The sequence below is a fragment of the Anolis sagrei genome, chromosome 3 (genome assembly GCF_037176765.1).
Source record: "Anolis sagrei isolate rAnoSag1 chromosome 3, rAnoSag1.mat, whole genome shotgun sequence".
Classification (NCBI taxonomy): domain Eukaryota; kingdom Metazoa; phylum Chordata; class Lepidosauria; order Squamata; family Dactyloidae; genus Anolis; species Anolis sagrei.
Window position 1 is genome coordinate 226,497,697 of NC_090023.1, and position 15,779 is coordinate 226,513,475.

A 15,779-nucleotide genomic window follows, 5' to 3' on the forward strand; every position below is an offset into this window, starting at 1 on the left:
GAGCATTGAGTCTCATTTTGAGACTGCCCACAGAAATGCCCACTCTTTAATGTCTCTAAAATGATCTAACACAGGGGAATTTAACAGGCCCCATTCAGGGAAACTCAAAATTTCTTCCTTGTTTGGGAGAACGCACTGGAATCCCCATTACCTTTTACTGGTGATGCATTATTTGGCCATTCTATTTAGCATTTCCCTACTGTTAGAGAAATGAATAAACTGTATTGTCAAAGGCTTTCATGACCAGAATCACTGGGTTGTTGTAGGTTTTTTCGGGTTATATGGCTATGTTCTAGAGGCATTCTCTCCTGACGTTTCGCCTGCATCTATGGCAAGCATCCTCAGGGGTAGTGAGGTCTCAGAGGTAGTGAATAAAGGAAGTTTATTCATTACTCAGAGGTAGTGAATAAACTTCCTTTCCACAGGCAGAAATTCCCACCATGACTGCTTGTCAGATTTGATCAATGAAGCAGAAAACTATTTCTACACCATTAGTTCCATTCTTGCTATTCCTGACCTCATTCACCCTTGCCGTCATGCAAACTCAAGGGCAACCTGATGAATATTGTGCTTGCATTTATAGTACAAGGCCATTTTTTCTACTTCTATATGGAATACGAGGTGTAATTACCTGGAATGAAGGGCAGACATGGTCAAGTATAGAAATGAAAGCTTTTGGTGAACCGAGGTGCCCATGTCACTAAATGTACTTCCATCAGATGTCTACTGTGTTGCTTCAATCCACAAAACACCTGAAGAAACATGTAAATCTTGTTTAAAACATGGATCCATTATATTCTTGGGCAAATGTTGTTTGCACAAATTATCTGTAGGGCCTTCCACCTTGATCACTCCTCACACTCCATCTTCTAACTCATTGAAGTTTTTCTGATGGTTGAAAACTAGGCAACTGGTATTATGTACAGATGCCTCCTTGAACACAATAGGACTGAAATGTAAAGGTTCACTGCTGATCTATTTGGAACAATCAAGAATACAATACAATAAGCCTTTATTGGCATAACATGGCAGAGAGTATAAAAAATAGTACACATAATAAAAAAGGGCTTCTCGTTTGCTACACATTCAGTTTGCAGACTTCATTCAGGAATCTTGCCACTGAAAGGCAGCAGCTAAAGTCCTGGCAATTTAAAAGCAAAATCACTTTGTCAGAATCGCTGCGGTTCTTCAATTTGGAACAATCATTGGGACCTTCTAAGACTAAGAACAGATTTTGACTTCTGTTTGATGACCAGACTGACTAGAGAGTTGTAAGTTCAAATAAAACTCTGCCCAGGGAATAAAATGAGGAATGGCTATGTGCCGTCGCGCCTGGGGGCTATTATTCTCAATAAAGGAGGGATGGACATGGCATCTTTCCCCCAAGGGATTGCTTCTTGCCCTCCTATAGGAAACTGGAACTCCCCAAAACCCAAAACGCTGTAAATAGCTCAAAATAAGTTTTATTTATCACAAAGTCATTTCTTCAAAGCAATGAGCTGGAAAACTTTAGAGGGGTGAAGGAAAACATACATTACAGTCTCAATCAGTCCTGGGTCCAAGGGGTTTGAAGCTGAGAAGCCTCACCAAGTTTCCTCTTTCCTCAATGGCTGTGAATGCCGAAGCAAACCACAACCCCAGTTCAGATGGCCTATGTTTTGAAGATTCAGGATCTTCCTTTGGTGCCAAAAAAACTGGCTTGAAGGCGCTTGGGTCTCCTCAATAATTGTCCAGGATGATTTGGACATAAAGCATGAGTCCCAGGGGTAAAAAAAACTCAGAACTGGTGCTAAGAGGTAACTTAAATCAGGATCCTTTAGAGTCAGGTCTCTTACTCACGTCCATCTGGTACGAACTCTGAAGGCAGAATGAAAAGAAAAAGGAAGTTCTCCTCTCTTGCAGGAAGAGGTGGAGCCAAACAGTACTGATTGACAGCTACAAGCAACCAATCCATACAACTATACATAAGCAGTGTAAAAAGGGGCAGGATTAAGCATGATACAACAGTTTAAGTCTTACAACTAACAGTTCTATACATAGGTGGCGCCACTCGCGCCGTCACAGGCTAGAAAATAAGATGGGGTCTATAAAGACTCTGGTTCAACTCCATATTTTCACCCATGAAGTTCAGGAGATCCAGAGCCAAATATTAGTTTTAGCCTAACCTAAACCACAGATTTGCTCTTTGAAAGAATGGTAGGCTATATAGCATATCTGAACAAGTATTGTACTGTATAAGAGAGGGCTTTAGACTAGATGACCTTTGTGGTCCTTTCCCACGCTATGGTTATGTCATTCTATATAAAACCATTAATTAAAATGCTGCCTTTCACTGTCTCTGATCTTGAACAATTCCTGGCTACTAGATGACCTGTTGTAGCCTAATATGTTCTGAGTGCTCAGAAGAGGAGGAAGGGGATACTTGGATAGATTCAGAAGGCCCAGAGATGGATAGAAGTGGCCTAGAGAGAGTAGTTTTAAAATCTCCTGGCAATTTCCACAAGACTAGAGAAAACAATATCAGTTCTCAAGTACAGGCTGAGAGAAATGTGGGAGACAAATGTTTGTCTAATTCAAGGCAGTTGGAATTGCAGAGACAGGGCATGCAACAAAGACTTGCTTTCCACAGAGAATTAGAGATAAGGACAGAAAAGCAAGTGTGTGAGAAATGATGTTATGGGAGGGATTGAGGCCTTTTAAAGTGGTTCCTGCTGGTACAATCCTTTGTGAGAGCAAAGTTGTATTCAGGTGAACAGCTCTGAGTTTTGGAATTCACATATTCTTGGAATTCACGTATTCAATTTTTAAGTTTGTTCTTGCTCCTTGCTCATGTGTGCCTTGTATTCATGCTATTTTGTTTATGGATATCTTTGTGGATTTACTCCGGAGGCAGTATTTGAAAGGATTTTGGACTCTTGGCTTTCTTGGAAATAACCTTTTGAACTTTGATTCTTATTTATTGTGTGTGTGTGTGTGAGAGAGAGAGAGAGAGAGAGAGAGAGAGAGAGAGGCAGTATATAAATACTGTAAATAAATGAATAAATAAATAACTTGTTTAAATACATTTCTACTTACTGGATTACCTGGACAGAGTATGGTTCATGATGAAAAGGTGTTTCAGAGCTCTAGTACAACATGACCCCTCATACCAATTTTCTCTCTTTGCAATGACATCCTCAAAAGACAGATGAAGTGCTACTGATGGAGAAAAGGTAGACGATATGACATCCAGGCTTATGCACACAATAGTTTATGTACATATCATCAATAGGAATAATGTCAAGCTATGACAAACCTCTGTCTTATCTTTGTGCATATGGAACTATCACTATCTTTGTAAAATGCAAACATACTTCACCTCTCTCTATTGGTGGTGTCCTAAATAACAAATTAAATAAAGACCCAGGAATAGGATAGATTAAAAAAACAAACAAACTACTATTTATAAAATTCCCCAACTAGCATAGCTACTATCTTGGTTGAGTTGAGGTTGCAGCTACAGTCCAAAAATAACCCTTTCTAGGTTCTGGCTTTAGATGTATAAGATGTCAAGCTAAAACGTACCACAGTTGTAATCTTTACTTCTAGTATGATACTCATTTTGCTACCAGAAAGACTATGCCATCATATAGCTAAGTGCTTCATTCCCACTCTCCTGTATTACAACCATTATTAATAGGCTATCATTTTTTTCTTTTAATGTTATTCATTTTGCTATTGCCATGTTACTGGATTAGGATCTGTGCTGACAAAGTTATTTGCGGTTCAGTGAGTTGATTCCAAATGTTCCCATTAAGAAACAAACAAAGCAAGTAGCAGCAAATTGAGGACAAGTGGGTTGTGGTAACTAAAGGCCCAGCCTAGAAGGTGGAATGAAATCCCAGAATGAGTCCCCAATCTGTTACAGTACACTGTTGCCATAGGACCTTGCTTTTTGGTTCAGAACCATAATGGTTATCCAGTAACCCGTGCTGGCACAACACATTTTGTTGCCTGTGGTGATGAATAAGTTCTTTGTGCCACAAAAAGCTGTTGACCAGAGTGACAGCTGAATTATATTTCAGTGGTAGCAACTCAGCAGTATCTTACACTAACTTGAGAACAAACTAGCTTAGGGAACACAGAACAGGCTAAAAAGCTCTTTCCTCTAAAATCCCACTTCTGCTGTCCTCCATATCTATCATCTGCCTCATTCACTCCTCCTAATGTAGAACTTGGAATTCAGTTATTATGATAGTGGTTCGCCTAACTTTTCAGATTCCCCCAATTAATGCAGATAAAATATATGTTATCATGAATTAGAATTCATCAGGGTGACCTCTTCACACAAGGATAAATTTGGCTGTATGCGCCAATTTAGCCCTGGTCACTCACCGATGAGCCAACTCCCTTCAGAGAATGCTAGTGAGGCTCCATGGGTGAAGGAGGGTGGAGCTGGCACATGGTGCCACCAGGACAACATGGCAGAGCCCCTATGTTACCACTGGAATGCATAGGGCAGTGTTTATCAACCTGGGGGTTGGGACCCTTGGAGGGACTCACAAGGGGGATTCTGAGGGGTCAGCAAAGACCATCAGAAAACACATATTTCTGATGGTCTTAGGAACTCCTTTGGCAGAGGGCTGAAGATCTCTCTGCCTGTCCTTCTCTTACTTTTTGGGAACAGATGGTGAATCCTCCCATCAAAAATCCTCCATCCACTCTCTGCATGTAGGTGAACGAACACTCCAAAATTCAAAGTCAATGCCCGCCAAACTCTTCCAGTATTTTCTGTTGGTCAGGGGAGTTCTGTGTGCCAAGTTTGGTTCAATTCCATTGTAGAGTTCAGAATGCTTTTGGTTGTTAACTATAAAGTCCAGCAACCACAACTTCCAAATGACAAAATCAATCCCCCCCCCCAATCCCACCCATATTCAAATGTGGGTGTATTGGGTATTTGTGCCAAATTTGGTCCAGTGAATAAAAATACATCCTGCATATCAGATATTTACATTACAATTCGTAACAGTAGCAAAATTACAGTTATGAAATAGCAATGAAAATCATTTTATGGTTGGGGGTCGCCACAACATGAGGAATTATTTTAAGGGGTCGCGGCATTAGAAAGGCTGAGAAACACTGGCATGGGGGAAGCCGCTCACACCACACGTGCTCACTCTTCCCCCATCTGATCACCCTTGGAAGGAGCCGGAGGATGCAGGGCATGGGGAACTTGGTTCCTCACACCCTTTGATGAAGCAGAGCACCTCTGCTGGCTATCTGACAAGGTCATGGTGCATAGGATTCTGCCTTGAAGGAGAGACTGTTAAAAGAAATAAATCCCACCATGGAAAATGTCACCAAGTTGCAAACACAGCAGAATTGTGTAACCGAAGGTTCAAAACATTAATAACGACTGTAAATATTGAGCAAATACCCAAGCTTATCTTAAGGCAAAGCTGCTTAAAGTGGTGGCTCTTATAGTCTTGGTGCCTGCAACAAGCCACTGGTTATCTGTCCGCAGCAAATTTCCAGGATCCCTGAGCCAAGAAACTCTGAGAAGCATGACTCAAAAAGACTATTTGCAGGCACATATAGTGTAATTTATTACATCTGTTGTGGAAAGCTACATTAATGGCAAAAACACAAATGCTCAACGTATGAGCAAGAATGCAAAGATAGTGCAAAAAAAGAATAACTTTAAAGGGCAGGGTTATAATCAGCCAAAGAAGTGGAAAATAGTAAAAACAGTAATGGATACTGCAAACAAAGAAAAGACATTTAGTGTAATAGATATATAATTCCACAGGATATACCCAATGCAGGAAAGAAAGACATATTTGCACTGCAGGTTTAAGGGCTACAAAAGTGGAATCCAGGGGTCATACACAGTCTATGGGCTGTACCCTGATCTATTTTATAGCAGGATCAGATTGAAAATTGCCCCCAAAGGCTGATAATATACAAAATAATGTCTGTGAGATCACCAAAGAATTGCCAGTCCTTTGTGATAAAGTAATGCAACAACAATGATGCCACTTAGAACTTGTAGATTTTGACAGACTGCTGGATGACATTGTAGCAGAGGCCATTGGTTTAATAAGAGTGCACTACCACAATACTCCCCATGTTATAGAGGAGCAAGATAAGTCATTAGGTCTCCTACCTAAAATTTTATCAAGAGCTGAAACACATTTCAGGGTATGGGTTGTTTAGTGGAAAAACTGAAGTTAAAGGTAGGTCTACAGATGCAACATAGTGGCCAAGACATAGAATGCTACCAGTCCCACTAGAGTCACTGAAGAAAGAATTGGTGAACCTGAAAAAGCATCATTGCACCAGTTGCAAAAAGCACTAACTAGATTAGTAATCTAAAGGTGGCAAGGATACCACTAGGCAAACTGAGAATTTGTGTTAAATCCTAAATTACTAAATATGGCACTCAAAGAAAGCTACTATCCACGGCTAACAATTGAGAATATATTGCAAGATCTGCCCTGGCAAAGGTGCTTACAATTTGCAGTGAAGATTGGACTTGGCAACCTTTAGCATACAATTTATGGGATACCTCTGATTAAGGATGCCAGTGTGTCTCAGTCCTGTTGCAGGGGTTTCCAGAAATTGAGATTGTGGGTGATATCCTTATCACAGGAAAAGATGAGATAGAAGCAATTCAAACCACACCAAAATACAGCAAAAATACAGAGACCAGGAAAGGAACATTGAGCTAAACTTTGACCAAATATAGGTGGGGAAACTGTGACATCAGCACTCCACCCTTTTTCCCTGCATGTTTTTACTTATCACAAGTGCCTCTTGTGAAAATTTCAAAGAATGACCAACTCACCTTTTGAATCAGTAGCAGACACATATACCCTACACTTTTCAACATTACAGAAAACAAAGCCTACATTCCAAAACCAGAAATAGATCAATAAAATAATAAATTCATGGAATTCCAGAATTGGAAGGAACTGCAAGGACTATGTAGTCCAGTCACCTGCCATGCAGAAATACAGTATACAAGCAAAACCCTCCACATCTATTTAGGAACAGTTGGCCCTCCTTATTTAATGATTCCTCATTCACAGATTCAACCATCCAAGGCTTGAAAAATGTTTTTTTAATTCTTGCTTTAAGAATTTCTTGGATTGCCCCATGAATTTGTCTCCAAATTTTTTTGGCCTTCTTTCTGGTCCACCACATTTGGTAGCAGGAGCCTTCGTGTACTTCACATTTCAACACTTAATATTTGCATTTTTATACATTTTTATTTGGGGGAGGGGGGGGGTTAAAATGCCATCTAAACATCATTGAAACCAGAACTTACATTACTAGGACTGTTGGGCAATGAAATAAAAAAGGAACATAAAATAATCCTGCAGTACATCCTAACAGTGGAAAGAATGCCACATGCTGAAAAATGGAAAATGACAGAGACACCAACTGTAGAAAACTGGACAGTAAAGATGTGGGAAATAATAAATATAGACAAGTTAATGATGCTGTTGAGAGATAAGGCACTAGGCACATTCTTAGAAGAATGGAAACCCATTTACCAATATACGAGGGGTATTTTTTTAAGTAAGGTCCGTTTTGTTGTAGACACTAGTAGTTCACGCGCATACCGCAACAAGCACGTGCGTTGTGTACTGGCATGCCTCAGGAACAACTGTGTTCAGTTTCCGCTCTGTAGCTAACCTGTACGGTTCTGTTCTGTGCTTTAAAAATGTTTAAGACTATCAACTCACCCGCCGCATGTGAGGTTCGCTCAGTGATACAGTTTTTGTCAGCAAGGAACCTGCCTGCTGCAGAAATTCATTGACAGATTTGTGACGTGTATGGTGATACTGTTATGAGTGAAAGCAAAGTGTGTAAGTGGGTACGACAATTCAAAGATGGCCGTGACAACGTCCATGATGAGGACCGCTACGGGCGCTTCTTTGAGTACAGACGATTTGGTGGCTTTTGGTGGTGGCAAGTTTTTATGAAGAGGGTATTTTAAAATTGGTTCAGAAGTATGATAAGTGTTTGAACAAACTTGGCAACTATGTCGAAAAATAGAGTGAAGTATGTACTTTATGAAAATAAATTTAATCTTTTGAAATAAACTTTCGTTGTGTACTTATGTTCAAACGGACCTTACTTTAAAAATACCCTTCGTATATCTGAGGGGAAGGGAAAGACTATTGAGATATTTATTTGTTAATGTTAAAATAAGCAGAAGTAAATTATTTGTGGGACATAAGGTTGAAGAAAAAATACTAAATAATAGAGAAACCGAAAAAAGGAAAGAAAGAAATCCACTTTTAAAATCAATTAATAAATTTTGTTGTTCATTTGTTCAGTCGTTTCCGACTCTTTGTGACTTCATGGACCAGTGCACGCCAGAGCTTCCTGTCGGTCGTCACCATCCCCAGCTCCTTCAAGGTCAATCCAGTCACTTCAAGGATACCATCCATCCATCTTGTCCTTGGTCGGCCCCTCTTCCTTTTTCCTTCCATTTCCCCCAGCATAATTGTTTTCTCTAAGCTTTCCTTTCTTCTCATGATGTGGCCAAAGTACTTCATCTTGGCCTCTACTATCCTTCCCTCCAATGAGCAGTCGGGCTTTATTTCCTGAAGTATGGACTAGTTGGAACTTCTCACTGTCCAAGGCACTCTCAGCACTTTCCTCCAACACCACAGTTCAAAAGCATCTATCTTCCTTTGCTCAGCCTTCCCTACGGTCCAGGTCTCACATCCAATTTATATATATATATATATGCTTGTAATTTAGACTTACGTGTAATTAGAATAGAGATGTATGTTGCGCAGTTTGATATGTAGTTGTTGTTAGGTATGTCTATGTTTATGTATACATAAATATTATTGTTGCATATAGGTAGTCTCTGAGTTACAAATATCCAACTTACAAATGACTCATAGTTAAGAACAGGGGTGAAACAACAGGAAGTGAGAGAAATCTACCCCTCGGAAGGAAAATTCATTTCTGAAAGAGTTATCATGGGGAAAAGGTGTCTCCACTGAAGCTTTCTCACAAATTCTTGTTTCCACAGCAAGTCAATTTATTTTTAAAATGCAATTATTATAGGAACAGAAAGTGAGGTGAAATAATCTGAACAGGGGCACAGACAGCAAAACAAGCACCACAGGGGTGTTAACCCTTCCTTATGCTGTCCAAAGATAGATAGATAGATAGATAGATAGATAGATAGATAGATAGATGGCTAGAGTTACATTTTTTAAATGTACCTATTCTGACTTACAAATTCAACTTCAGAACAAATCTTGTTCATAACTTGGGAACTGCCTGTACCTTAATTTTTTAAGTCCAAAAGACAAATAATAAAATTGCCATTGTATATAAGGAACATCATGCTACTATACCATTTTACATAATTGAGTATCCATACATTTGAGTATCCATGGAGCAGTGGGCAGCAGGGATGTCTGTCTTGAAACCAAACCTCATTGGTTGCCCACAATATTTTGCCCACTATATGCAGCCTCTGGAGGACACCAAGGGCAGGAGTCTGGGCCCTGGACCACCACAGTCACCCACTCTTGGTAACATAATTCTAATTTACGTGGATCACTGTTTGCTTACTAATTGTTCTGGGAATGTCAGCAACATCTGATCGGGATGTCATATCATGACAATGTCATATACATGTAGAAAGAATGGCACAGAAAGAAAGAGATATCAGATTTTTGGATCTGGTCAGAAAGCAAAGCCTTCCATATCATAATCTGTTGAGATTTGATAGGATGGCCCATCGTTATGATTAGATCTTATTTAAAATCTATGGGTTTTCTGTTTTTGTCCGGGAACTGACGACTGTACATGTATGCCATATACTGAAGCTCAGGTACAATCATCTTTTTGCAGACTGCGAAGGTTTCATTGGCCAAATCTTGTTTGAGGTTATAGCCCAATATTTTAGCACCCCCTGACTGGAAAGGCTTTAGGCGACGGTCTTTGATTTTGTTTCCCTCAACTGCAGCTTCCTCTGAAAGGCACATTTCCATCAGCTCGTTCTGTCTCTTCTGTAGACGCTCAACTTCTTTGTACAAAGTCTTAAGGTCCATCCTCTCCTGAATCTTAACCCAGAAGGTGTCATTGAAGTGCTGGTAAAGTTTCCAGTCCAAAGTACACCACTCTTTTGCCTTTTCTCTACTTTCTGGACTCATTGCCTGAACAGTGCTTTGGCTCCTGGCATTCAGCTTGAAATAGACCACATCATCCAAATCCCAGCATAAAGTCTCCTTCAGGAGGATCATGGACTCATCAAAGTAGTCAGCAATTAGCATCAAATGGAAATTCTGCTCAACATCCTGTATTACTGACTGCACATAGTACTCATCATACACTGCATTGTTGTCATAGCCCAAGTCAAACCACATGTGGTTTTTGGCATAGATGTTCCAATTCTTTTCACTGAGATTGTAGTAAGACCACGGAGATGCAAGAAACTCATTCACATCCTTGGAGTTTCTAAAAGCCGGTGCAACACTTTTGTAATAAACATAGGAAGATTCCAACCAGGAAGCTGGGTCTCTCAGGATAGAAAAATAGAAGGTGTCATTTGGCATCACTCTTCTTACCTTTTAAATAAAACAAAACAAAATACAGTAAGCATAATTCTTTCTCAATGATTAGGAAAGAGTTCCTAAAATTAAGACAACTGAAATAACATATCTACTCCAGATCTCTGCAGACTCAGCTATATGTAATGCAATTTGGTATGCTGTATGTACTTCACCACACATTTTGCTATAGTTTTTCAATGAATATTTAACCAAGTCAACATAGTTCATGGCAGCCACAAAAACCGAAAACAAGTTTATAGAGTAAAACAACTACTTTCAAACTAAGTACTGCACAATTAAACAATAACACTTTCAAACCAGGAACAGAAATTTTGTTACACAGTGTTATTAGTTGCAATGTCAAACCACAGTTTATTGTGATCAGGAATGTGTGTGTGTGTGTGTGTGTGTGTACACACACTAGCTATATTCGCTACGCATTGCTGGGGCCAACCTTTCCTTCCTCTTTCTCTCCTTTCTTTCTCGCCTTCCTTCTCTTTTTTTCTTTCATTCTCTCCTTCCTTCCTTCTCTTCCTTTTCCCTTCCTTACCCCCTTTTCTTTCCCTTCCTCTTTCTCCCTTTCTTCCTTCTCTACCTATTCTTGAACTGCAACTCCCTGCAGTCCTCCTGATCGATCTATCTATCTCTATCTAATCTATCTATCTGGAGGATTGCTGGGAGTTGCAGTCCAGGAATAGGAAATATGCAGGAATTGGGATGCTCTCAGAGAAATCCAAGGAGAAGAAAGCTTGCATCATGGAAGCAGTGGATCCTCCTCCACTCCTAAAGGGCCTGGTCTAGGGGATGCTGGGAGCTGTAGCCTGGAAGAGAGTGTGGATATGCTATTGTGTGTTTTGTTGGCTATGGGAGTCAATTTTGCACATGCGCTGTAGCATCTTTTTGCATTTTTGGCTTTTTAAGTCACTTCCACTGTGTTTTCAGTGTTTTTATGAGTGATGGTCACTCATTGGTTTAATAGGTGTATTGTGTCCAAATTTGGTGAGTTATGTTAATCCCACAAACTAACATTACAAACACACACACACACACATCCTTTTGTCACAAGAAAGGCCTTTTTGAAAGCCCAAAACATGGTGAAAATAACTCCAGTACTATAAACACACAAACACAGCACTTCTGGGATTCCCTTCAAAAACATAGCACAGTATTAGATTATCTTTTGGTAAATGGTCCCAGTTGGCTCTAAGACCTTAGGTCCCCATCTTTTTCTTAAAGTTTTTGGAGAAATATATCTTAAATGTTAGCATTATTTAACTTTAAAGACAAGGAAAGTGAACACCTTTGAAGCAGTATGCAAAGAATAAAGTTGTGCAGTCCTTCCTGGTTTGTTCTCACCTCTTGGGCATTAAACCTCAAGTGGTTGCACATGACATTGAAGTTTCGTCCAATGCTTTTGAACTCCTCAACAAAGGCTGTTCTGAAGAGCTGAGGGTAGCCCAGGTGGAAGCCGTTCCCATTTGGAAGAGCCACCGTGAGGTTGTGCTTCTCCGAGAAACGGAAGAGGATATTCAGGATAGTGCTGCTAGCAGTTTTGTGTGTCTTGAGAAACATGACGTTTGTAGTAGGTTGACAGGCTTTGAAAATAGGCTCTTGCTGCCTATGTAACATGAATGAAAAACAGAAGAAATATGCTATTTAGAAATCATCTTTCCCATCTGATAGAAATATACTTCCTACTCCTGCTATGTCATTCAGTAGAGCCACTTTGAAAGAACAGGAACAGGCAGCACTGTTGCCAAGTAATGAACAAGACAGGTTCGGTAGGTTTGCTCTTAAGTGGAATTACTATTTGTCAGAACAGATAATAATAATAATAATAATAATAATAATAATAATAATAATAATACTTTATTTATATTTCGCTCTATCTCCCCAAAGGGACTCTGGGCATATTCCAAACATAAAAGGCAAACATTCAATGCCTGAATACAACAACAACAACAATACATCCACACTAACAAAATGTATACAACCCTACATATAAACACGAATTATTATTATTATTATTATTATTATTATTATTAACTTTATTTGTACCCCGCTAGCATCTCCCGCAGGACTCGATGCGGCTTACACAGGCCGAAGCCTCAAACACAATACAATAGAACATAACACAATAATAAACAAGCAATCAAACAATTAAGCAAAATAACAACAATAACTACATCAAGACACTATTAAAACTGGTTCGGCCGGCGTGATGGGGTACAGGGTTAAAATGCTGAGATGGCAGGAGGAACGTAGGAGTAAAAGTGCTGTGTGCAGTAACATCGGTTGTGATAAAGTGCTGCTAGGACTTGGGATGGGGATTCCTAATCTGAGAAGGCACATCGGAACAGCCAGGTTTTTAGGTTCCTTCTGAAAACTGCTAAAGTAGGGGCCTGTCAGAGATCTTTTGGAAGGGCATTCCAAAGTCGGGGGGCCGCCACAGAGAAGGCCCTGTCTCGTGTCCCCACCAAGCGCGCTTGCGACGAGGGCGGGATCACGAGCAGGGCCTCCCCAGATGATCGAAGTGAGCGTGTGGGTTCGTAAATGAAGATGCGGTCACGCAGGTAGGGTGGTCCCAAACCGTTCAGGGCTTTGTAGGTGAGCACCTGCACCTTGAATTGGGCTCGGAAAATAAATTATAAATAAATTATAATAAATTATAACTTAACAAATTAAAATTAAATAAAAAGCACATCCTGTTATAGCAGACATAAGACAAAACATCAAACATCGAATGGTAATAGATACCTTTTAAAATACAACTCCAGCCAAATATATTAGCTCGCACATCCAAGTACTAATCATGCCCAACCCTGCTTAGTTTCCAAGATCAGATGAGATCAAATGTGTTCAGGGCTGTAATGTATGTTTTGCTGTCGGTTCCCCTCTTCAGAAGATTTCACCTCACTTTCTGCCTCTGTGATAATTGGATTTTGAAAATTTGGCTTGTTGTGGAAACAAGGATCGGAGATATGGCATTTATTTGAGTCATCTTTTCCCCATGATAACTCTTTCAGAAGTGAATGTCCCTTCCTAGAGATAGATTTCTCTAACTTCCTGTTTTCTTACCCCCATTCTTAACTAGAAGTCATTTGTAAGTCGGATGTTTGCAACTCATATACAGTATCTTGTATCTTGGAACCTGACTCCACTGTTTTTCAGACTACCAGCATTTCTGATCCTGGACTGTGACCTTGGCTCTTGTTTTTTCCCATCTTGACTCTGTTGCTTCACCAGCTTGACTTCTGGTCACTTCTGGAGCGACCATTACTGCTCAAGCACGAAGCTTCAAGATGGATGAACAGAAGCTCTCCGAAGCTCTAGGTGCTCTTACTGCCTATTACAGGGAAAACCAGCTGATTCCCAATCCATCTAAAACACAGACACAAGCTTTTCATCTTAAGAACAGACAAGCATCCCGAGCTCTGAGGATTACCTGGGAAGGAATCCCACTGGAGCATTGCAGCACACCCAAATACCTGGGAGTTACCCTGGACCGTGCTCTGACCTACAAGAAGCACTGATATCAAGCAAAAAGTGGGCGCTAGAAACAATAACATACGAAAGCTGACTGGCACAACCTGGGGATCACAACCAGATACAGTGAAGACATCTGCCCTTGCACTATGCTACTTTGCTGCTGAGTATGCATGCCCCGTGTGGAGCACATCTCACAGACTGCTCTCTGGCACCACGAGATGCAGAGCCAACCTTAAGAAATGAGGCTACAAAGTGGATTCCACGACATGCGAGTGTGGAGAAGAGCAAATCACAGACCACCTACTGCAATACAACCTGAGCTCTTTTTATTTATTTATCGTGTCATCAACAACCAGACATTTGTACTGAGCCCTGCCACATGCACAAGGGAGGACCTTCTTGCAGCAACACCAGAGGCACTCCAAGTGGCCAGGTACTGGTCAAAGGACATTTAATAGAATACCAAGTCTGCAAACTTTGTGTCTTGTTTGTTTGTTTGTTTTTGATGCAATACAACTGTTTTAGTTCGCTCCTGATAAATAAATAAAACCAGCTTGACTTCAGCTACTTGGACTTTGGAACTCAGCATGGGCTCGCCCCTTTCTGTTTGTAGCTTGTACTTCTGTATCCCAGATTGACTTTCAAGGACTCCCGAATGTAGGATTCTCTAATAGTGGACTCTTGACTTTGGCTTCTCCTCCTGTTGTTTGCTCTTGATAACGTGGCCAAGCTCATGACACCATTTGCCACTCCCCCCCCCCCCCCAAATACCTTACCTTTTCAACCTGGTAGCATCCCAACCTAAGGCATCCTGTTTTCACATCCAATCATGACAGTTTTATGTAAATATGCAAGATTATAAATTCCTGTTCAGGTTTAGCAAAACACTGAACTTTAGGAAATTATTTTCCAGAGTTTTTTGTCCATTCTCCAGAATGCCAACATTAAAGGCTCATGGATTTCCTATATCTGGAGGGTTTTTTAATTCAAAAGTTCACGGCAACAGGGGCAATGGGAAATATCTTTGGGGCTGGTCATAGAGTATGTTGAGAACAGGTAGCTGGAGAGACTCTTTGTGATCCTGTCACAAATTGCCTCCCACAAGGTGTCAATCAATGGTACAACCATTTTATAAAATGAACTTACTTGGTAGTCTTTAAAACATAATGCTGAACAAATCCTATCATGGCAACCACTCCCAGCCAAAGGGTGAACCATGCACATTGGTGAATATACCTGCAAAAGAACCAAGATGTGGTTGGTCTTTTCTAATGCAATAGTATGTGTGCAACTAATAAGACAGATTGTCATGGCTTCCCATAGAATCCTTCAGATTGTAACTCCTTCAACCCCTTGTCCCCAGCTTGTTTGTTTGCTGCTTGTTTGCTTATAAATCATCCTGCTTCAGTGGTCAAAACAAATTTATGAGTGAAAGACAAAATTATATTTTAAACTAATTCCATATTGTTACTGAGCTACAATGCTCTCCCACTATCTCATATCCACAAAGGACAATCTAATCTTTTCCTTATTTGAAAACAAAGAAATATATGAACATATAAAGAAACATGGACACTAAACTAATGTCAGCAATAACATAATAAAAATTAATAGATGCTTATTTCGGTTTCTCAGGAAATGATAAGTCACCATTCTTCAAATAAGTTCAAGGAACTTCCAAGAGAGACTCAATAGTGGCAGTGATGGATTAGATTTTAT

General features: G+C 40.1%; 1 protein-coding gene across 1 annotated transcript; it reads right to left on the minus strand.

Annotated features, from left to right (window-relative positions):
* Positions 1–9,201: 9,201 nt before the first annotated feature.
* GAL3ST2 (galactose-3-O-sulfotransferase 2) lies at positions 9,202–15,296 on the minus strand. Its single transcript, XM_060767003.2, has 3 exons — positions 15,207–15,296; positions 11,928–12,189; positions 9,202–10,586 (listed from the first exon to the last, which is right to left on the minus strand). Exons 1-3 carry the CDS (start codon positions 15,245–15,247, stop codon positions 9,774–9,776), a joined length of 1,116 nt encoding a protein of 371 aa, XP_060622986.2. The 5' UTR covers positions 15,248–15,296; the 3' UTR covers positions 9,202–9,773.
* Between the last annotated feature and the right edge of the window lie 483 nt (positions 15,297–15,779).